The sequence below is a fragment of the Berghia stephanieae genome, chromosome 9, assembly GCF_034508935.2.
Source record: "Berghia stephanieae isolate SIO BIC M18660-M18661 chromosome 9, UCSD_Bste_1.3, whole genome shotgun sequence".
Classification (NCBI taxonomy): Eukaryota; Metazoa; Mollusca; class Gastropoda; order Nudibranchia; family Aeolidiidae; genus Berghia; species Berghia stephanieae.
In genome coordinates, this window is record NC_088368.1 from 32,836,707 (window position 1) to 32,845,206 (window position 8,500).

At 36.2% G+C, this 8,500-nt stretch overlaps 2 protein-coding genes across 2 annotated transcripts in view; one reads left to right on the top strand and one right to left on the bottom strand.

The window, feature by feature from the left end:
* The window catches only part of LOC144979198 (queuine tRNA-ribosyltransferase catalytic subunit 1-like), a 19,513-nt gene extending 14,473 nt beyond the window's left edge, over positions 1 to 5,040 (bottom strand). Inside the window, exons 1-4 of the mRNA XM_078925808.1 lie at positions 4,758 to 5,040; positions 2,235 to 2,303; positions 1,322 to 1,460; positions 694 to 772 (exon numbers count right to left, since the gene is read on the bottom strand). Of these exons, the coding sequence (XP_078781934.1) occupies positions 694 to 772; positions 1,322 to 1,460; positions 2,235 to 2,303; positions 4,758 to 4,982 (512 nt within the window). The 5' untranslated portion in view covers positions 4,983 to 5,040. The remainder of the gene's footprint in view (positions 1 to 693; positions 773 to 1,321; positions 1,461 to 2,234; positions 2,304 to 4,757) is intronic.
* Positions 5,041 to 5,214: 174 nt separating this feature from the next.
* The window catches only part of LOC144980074 (nucleoporin NUP188-like), a 75,211-nt gene continuing 71,925 nt past the window's right edge, over positions 5,215 to 8,500 (top strand). Inside the window, 1 exon segment of the mRNA XM_078927560.1 lies at positions 5,215 to 5,376. Coding sequence (XP_078783686.1) covers positions 5,354 to 5,376 — 23 coding nt within the window. The 5' untranslated portion in view covers positions 5,215 to 5,353.

Genomic DNA, 8,500 nt, shown 5'->3' on the forward strand with positions numbered 1-8,500 from the left:
TTTAATCCAGATCAGCCCTATTACTATTAATGCCATTCCTCATTCATTGCAATTGTTGCTGCTCAAGCATACATGTCACTCGCACTCGTTCGTATCGTAGTCCTTCCTGCCTAAATCCCATCTTCCCCCCCCCCCAAAAAAAACAACAAACAAAAAAAACACACATACAACCCCCCCCCCCCCCAAAAAAAAAAAATAAAAACAAAACAAACCAAAACAAACACTGAACCAAAGATAGTCCTTTTCAAGGCTCATGGGTCACGTTAGTTTTATTGACATTCAAGGGAGGTAATCATGTTTATTTTTGGGACATATTCCCCTGCTTTCCTAAAGCGGGAACTTGCCTACAGCGGGATTTTTCTGCTGGGACCAAAAGTCCCACTATAGGCATGCTCTACTGTATCAAAAACTATCTAGATTTTTATTCTAATTCGTGAAAATAAATAAATAAATAAAATTGGGACTAGGCATGTCCATCTAGTTCTATTGAATGACATCTATTCTTGAGGACAAACAAATAAAATAAATATGCATGTTTTCATGATTTCACGATGTCTTGTCTTGGTTTAATGAAAAAAAAGTCAAACAAACAATCAAACAAAAACCCCTAAAACAGTTGCTATTTGATACCATGGGTGAAATACAATCATCATCTTCACCATCATCACAGCAAAAATAAAAAAAAGTTATTACCTGTACATGGCCTCCTCCAGCCTGGGTCCACTAACCGATGAGTGGACCACGTCGTCCAACTGCATCATTATGTCAGCACCTGGTGAAATGGAGATAAACACGAGCAGATCAACAGATGTAAATATGAAATAATAAATATTCTTGAAGTTAAGCTTGTTTTCAATTGAGGTCCTCAATATAAGTATATATAATAATAATACTGTACATGCAAATATTATATATATATATATATATATATATATATATATATATATATATATATATATATATATATATATATATATATATATATATATATATATATATATATATATATATATATATATATATATATATATATATATGTATATATATATATATATATATGTATTATATATATATATATATATATATATATATATATATATATATATATATATATATATATATATATATATATATATATATTTTATATATATATATATATATACATATATGAGATTTTGTTGCTATATGCATGTTTACATATATGTATGAGTTACAGGTCTGCACCCACAACAGGACATGATCCAAAGGGCTATGGGTCACAAGCCAAATAACACACTAAAAGACTGCATATATAAACTTGCAACACAGCAATAACTCTTACCAATGGAATTTTGTATCTCCATGGAATGTTCGGGAGTGAGCAGCATCTCAGACCCATCATGCGGAGACTGAAACTTAACACCTTCCTCAGTAATTTCTGCCAACTTGAGCAAGGACACCATTTGAAATCCCCCACTGTCCTGAAGAAAAATGAAAAAAAAAAAAATCCTTACCATCCCAAGGGGAAATGTATCATTATACAAATTAAAAAAAAAACAAATACGCCCATCCACACAGCATGGTTAGAAGTAAGCTGTCTAGGTGTTTCACTGCCAAATATAATTCACAAACAGATATCAGACATTAACAGGAATCACCCATGATGTCCAAGAGAGCAATTGGGGATTAATAATCTTGACCAAAGAAAAAAAAAACAAGCTTGAAGTTGGGCTCAAACCTGGGACTCCGTGGATGGCAGTACAATGCCTTTACTACATTGCCACCTCTGCCCCTATCAATAGGGTTTTTCTGATATCTCTGTCTACCCAGCAGCGATTGACAGAATGTATTTTGTGACAAATAGTTTCCCAATCAAAAGGGTTGCAAGCAATTCTTACACTGTAAGTTACAGGCTGTTAAAATGCTAAAAATGGGATAAACTATGGCTCCATGGGCCTTAAAACTCTGAGGAAACAATGGGGTGTAGAAATTGGAGCTCTGACCAGGATCCCCTGACTGAAAATCAATGGTCAAAACACTTGGTCACACACAAACACACGCATGCACACACAGACACATATCGTTCATCCAGGGAATCAAAATTTTCAAGGGTAAATTAAAGCAATCAGCTTAAACTGTTCTTTCTAAAGAGTTTTTTAAAAAAAGTGAATGGTGGTGAAAGATGATTCATCTGCCTGTGTATATCTCCTACATAATGTTTTATTGCACTTATTGACAACAATATAAGAACTCACAGTCAACAATGCCCTGTCCCAGTTCATAAACTTGTGAAGTCCCCCTGCCTTGTCTAAGAGATCAGGACCCTGGGGAGATTCAAATAATCAATCAATAAATATTACAGCCCTTCCATTGACTGACAAAGCGCGTCTTTTCATTTTGACCAGATTTTACTTCAACTTCAATTGTCAATCACTTAAAATGAGTTCCAACATGACAAAGAATCACCAAATCTGAAATTTCTTTGACAACTTCTTTGAAGTGTCAGATTTGAGATTTTTAAAATTGATAGTTGAAGAAGTAAAAATAAAACGATGTGTTTTGTCAGAGTGCAGCAAAGTAAGTTTTCCTAAATCAATAATTGCAATATAAATATACAATGATCAATTAAATTGGTATCTTTTAATTAAAAAAAAAAATGTTAATCATCACTTATAAAGGATGTCATTTCATTAAGTGTACAAAGGAATTGTTAAATTTTGTGGGTAAACATCTCTACTTCAAAATCAACAAACAACATTTTAAAATCAGTGCTAGTCCCAGATTTTTTCCCCGTAGCCATCTAGACTTGCTTGTCTACCCAGAGATAACCACTTGATGATTACTGGTGTCAAGTCACCATTTTTTTTCTACCAAGAATTTCTTGCATTCACTAAATGAGACAACTTGTTGGACATCCCAGTATTCATGTCGCCGTGAATGTAGCATGCCTGGCTAATTTCACAACAGTGAACCAAGTCTGGCCTTACCCATCAGGCTACATTCAGGACCAGGGCACTACGAATATAAAATGGCAGGACTTACACAGTTTCACAGCAATTTTATTATACACTCCAGCACAGTTTCCTCAAACTCCTCAGGACATGCAAAAAAGTTTTGAGGAAGGTGTGGCTTGCCACTTGCCATAACGGAAAGGGCAGTGTGGCTCAACAGTATAGACTTTGCTACACACCCGTGTACCCGAAAGATACCTAGTTCAAATATTCACTGCACTGTGTGGCGAGCAAGACACCACTCCCTAGCTATATTGCAGCGCTGCACTGCAGCTGACACCTGGGTTATTCCAGTCTTTGCTTGGAATAGACCTTAGGATAAATTTCCGCTTGAGGATGAAAAAAGGGAACTTTATCATTTATTTAGCTTATTATTGATATGTTGAAGGAAATATAAATACATGACATATCGGTGCTGTTGGTGTGTGTGGTGGTGGGGGGGAGGGAGGTTGCTATGTTACAAAATCCATTTACGTCGTAGCCAATCATGGGGCGTGGATGTGTGTGTCTGCATGTGCCTCATACTGTAGACACACACCTGCAGTGCAGATAGATACACATGGTAAGCACATACGCAACTGTCAATGTCACAGTTGAGTAAATCATCAGAGGTCGAAATCACCTGGCACATTAAAAATAAAAAACCCTAATTAACTTCTTTTTTTTTAATACTTTGGTGGGTGAAGCTAGTTCGAGGAAACAGTGTTCAAGGTAAAAATGAATCAGAGGAACGAGTGGAATGGTAGCAAAGAATAATAAGGACAATTTTATTAAGTGGTGTGACTTTTCTAATTTCAAAAACAATTCACTGAGTCAGCTGCGGGCCAACGCAATCATTAGGGAATGTTTCCCATCAGTTTCAATGCAAGTGATGGCAAACATGTTCCATCAGGTTAAGTATCACTAACTTGGACGGGTTCCCCCGCCTCCCCCCCCCCCCCCAATGAAAAATGGATTAGGGTGGGGGGGGGGGGGGGAGGGGTTCAACCCCTGATAATCGAGATATCCCCTTTTTAGTTACTGTGAAAACTACAGAAGTCCTTCCTAAGGAACATCCAATCATGCTACAGCTACAACCGGTATTGAGTATGAATCATGAATGAGTAGTAGTAGTAGTTTGTTTGTTTGTTTTTAAGGGTTTTACGGCGCTTGCAACACATTTAGGTTATATCAGCGCCAGTAAAAAGGAATAAAATGGGATAGTAAAAAGTTCTAGAATTACAATTAAAGCACCCAAGAAAAAGTAAGACAAAGGGGAACTGAGAACAAATAGGGATCAGATGTAGATTCCAAGAGCATACCACCAATGTACAAAATCCAACAAAGAGGAACACACTCAAATGCTTACATTATACATTCAAAATAAAAATAATAATACATAACAGAGAGATGATTTACAAGGAAAAAATATCATCTCCCAAAACAATAACTATGCATTTGACTGTTTCCCTCCCAGCTAGGACTCCGGCCAGAGCCAGGACAAAACCAAGAAATCTCATTCCGAGACAAAGACAGAAAGCATGTTGGAAAACAGATATAAGGGGATAGAAGACACAGTATGTACCTCCCTGCCCGCTATGGGAGGTCAGGATCCCCACCCAGTAGTATCTAGTAGTAGTATCTAGTAGAGTGTGAGTGTGATATTGACTTATTGACAATGATATCTGTGAGGCTGAGGGGTGAACAAGAGGCGAGGTGACAAAAGGGACATCAACCACAAATAGTGCAAGGTCAATGATGGCAACCACAGCAATAATAACTGCTTACAGGCCTGTGTCCCAAGTGGTAGGTATTGCTCAGCATTATTTTACAGTCAAGTTCCCGGAGCTGATCAGGAACAAGTCCTTTCAAAGTGCCTTGTGTTCCTACAGGCATAAACACTGGTGTATCAACATTTGCATGGGGTAGGGTTACCACTGCATTTCGGGCTTTTGATGTCGAACATTCAGCGAGAATTTTCATTGACAATGCATTTTTTCCTGATTTAGACATCCTTGGCCTTAACAATTGACAATAAATAAGGCGAGCGAGAAATCGAAAGTAAAAATATGTTTTCAGATCCAACTTTTTATATTTTCACAAATATCGAGTTACATTTTTGTACTCGACTATTATCAAATTCTCTTCATAAATAAAGAATTGACAGTCTTATGGTGAATTAAATTTAACTTCAAATGAAGATGAAACAAAAGTGGCATGTTGGTGGTTCATTCACACATTCCAATCACTTCAGACCTAAGAAATGAGTCCAAAATTGATACTTGCCCCAAGAGTCTTTTACAAGCCTAGTAATCTATCAACATTGATACCAAAACACAGACCAGTGAATATTTTGACGAAACTCGAAAATACGCTTGTTGAAGATGGCGGGCGGCAACTGCGACAGGCATGATTTTGATTTAATTAGATATATGTATATTTTTCAGTCAATGTTTTAGTCGGTGCTTTTTCTTAGTGTCTATGTGATGGCCTAAACGATGATAGTAAATGTCCGAACGAAAACGTTAGGGCATTATTATTTGGGCAGTCGAAATTTATAGTCTCAGTCTCAGCGCAGTCACTTCCCAGTCCCTTTGTTGACACTACACTTACCCAACACTCCCATGGAGCTTAACTTACTCCTTGCCTCAGGCTGTTTGGGACAGTCGGTGACTATTATTTTATCCTAAAAGGGCAGGGAGGTTGGGCAATTAATCTCTTCTTACTTGGATGCCTGACTCGCATCTGAGAGAGGTGACAGTGACACCAGTTGTGAGGCTGAGGGTGGGCCTGGGCCTAGGTGAACAGACAGTAGGTCACATAGCCCGGAAGAGAATCGATTCTATTGGAGGCCTAAAAACTGGGCCTCAATGAATCTGTACGAATTACGAAACGTTTAAAACGCTTTTTAAAAGTGCCTCTCTACAACTATTTTTATTGAGAAATTATATTTTTCATGATTCTAGTTTAAATACATATTACTCTGATGATAGCTAACCTTGATTATAATTGCTTAAATCACAGATGGGTTAATTAAGGGCAATTCAAATTGATAGTTATTATTTTGTAAACAGTACGAAATATCAAGAAGAAACCCCATAAAATCTGAATATTTCTAGTTCTATGACACATTGCCATATTTATGGACAATAAAGATCTACTATTATTATTATTATTATTATTATTATTATTATTATTATTATTATTATTATTATTATTATTATTATTATTATTATAATAATAATAATAATAATAATAATAATAATAATAATAATAAGGATGATTATCATGACATGATTACTACTTATTTCTAAGAAGACTATATCTATTTCATATTTCATTGTTATTAGTTGTTAGTTCATATTCTCCATTAGCACTGACATGTACTTTTAATCTAAGTCTATTAACTTAAGAGTAATAGTAGTGAGGGATAGAAATGCTATTATTCACATTGTTGGAATACAACTTGACAAGTAGTCTAGTAAGAAAAAGAAAGTGAAAAATATCCAAATCTAAGGGTGTCTACTTACATGCCATGAATATCACAACCACAAATTAATCCTCAGAAATATTTATCCAAATAAGAAACACACCATAATCTTAATCCATTTGAAGAATAATCCAGATGATTCCATTTCATGATACAATTTGTACCTCACTCTGCGTTTAACGGGCTTGTGACCGTCACAATCAAAATGTGGCCGCATTAAGGTTTTTTTTTTTTTTTTTTTTAAATTTTTTATTTTTTTATTTATTTTTTTTAATTTTTTTTTTTTTAAATAAATAAATACATAGAAATACATACATGGCCCTGTAAGTAATATTGGCGATTCTGAGGATATAAGAAGAAAATTATTTGAGGGTGTCTCTGAAATTCGAGAATTAATATTCACATTCATGGACATAAAAATTTAACATTGGGGCATGGGGGGGGGGGGGGGGGGGGGAGAAAGGATGCTTGATAATGATGTCTTATGTTGATGTCAGCTTTCTTATCTTCCTTGCACTCCGCTCAACATTTCTTTCCTCCACATTTTCCCTGCAATAATTCTTTAGCAAAATATTAACGAGTCTTGAAATTGCAGCGTCTGGTATGGAACAGTCCAATCTGAAAAAACGAGGAAATTCTTTGAATAAATTAAGATATCTACGCCTACATGATAGCTCCACTGTCTGTCTGAAAAATCCAAAACACAAGAGAAATTGAAAAAGTCCTTCTGAAGGACAGCTCAAACCACCACGAGAAAGCGTTGCTGTAAAAGAAGTAGTCTCAGTGGGAAACGATGACATGTTACCTTGGAGATCCGGGTGTTTCGATGCAATATAACCTGCAATATAAAAAAGAGGCATTGTCTCATCAGTTGACAGTTTACTAGGAAAGTCTGGAAGTGAATCTAAAAGCAAAATATCATTGTCATAAAATGGAAGGTCACATAAATTACAAGCATGCGGTGCTCCACTGTAATCAACATCTGTTGTCATGCTCTCCAGCATGAGCTTGGCACGATCAATGGTATTGGTATGTGAGGCATTCTCTACTGAAATGTAATAGTTACACCCTGCTGATCTGCGTAAGTGACCAAAATGGCTTTCAATATCATCCTGTTGAAAAAAACCAAGAGCGACATAATCATGATGGAGACTGTTATCTGAGGACAAGAGAAAATTTGCCAAATCAATAAAGCACTTGCAGGTCCAGAAGAGAGCCTTGGCTGTATCTGCTGTAAGAGAATGCATACGAGGATTAGAAAGTGGAGTAAGACGTAATGCGATATCTGCCCATGAGTTCAGAATATCCAGCTGGTGATGCTCCTCATCCCTGATTACTGCCATATCAGGATCTCGAAGTCGAGTCTGTCGGAGAGGATCTTTTGTATTGAAAACTTTCCATAAACATATCACATTATCAATGAATATAGCCGTATCTTTCCATGACTGTGTCGAAGCTGATGAAGACTTGAGGGCTGCACTTGTTTTTTCTGAAAAGACATCAAGAACAAGAGAAACTTTCTGCTTTTCGATGTTAGAAGGCCTAAGACAAACATTATTTAATTTAGACATGCGCAATGAAAATTCAGATGTTTCATGATCATATAGTGCGATCAAATCAGACCATTTAGCCATCTTCTTGTCTGTGGGGTCAGGACTATCTAAAGGTGAAAAAGCAATGGTACCAGTTCTTTCTGAAATCCAATTATTACGTATGTTCTTTAACAGGTGAACTGGATCATAAATCAAAAAAAGAGGTTTGTGATTAGTTGAGATTGGGGATTTAGCAATCCAAGGCTTTTGCTCATCATCTCTGTCAAATTTCTGAAAAAAAGACTGATTTACTCTATTATTATCACATACAATGGCGACAACATTTCCTCCACATTCCTCCACAGTTGTAATGACTTCAGCAACCTGTTGAAATTGAAATTCAGAAGTTAATGAATGACACGGAACAAGTCTGGCAAGGAAAGATTTTGAACCAAAAAAACATTTCACCATAATACCAAGCATTGTTGTAGCTGCTCTGTCAGGATAAT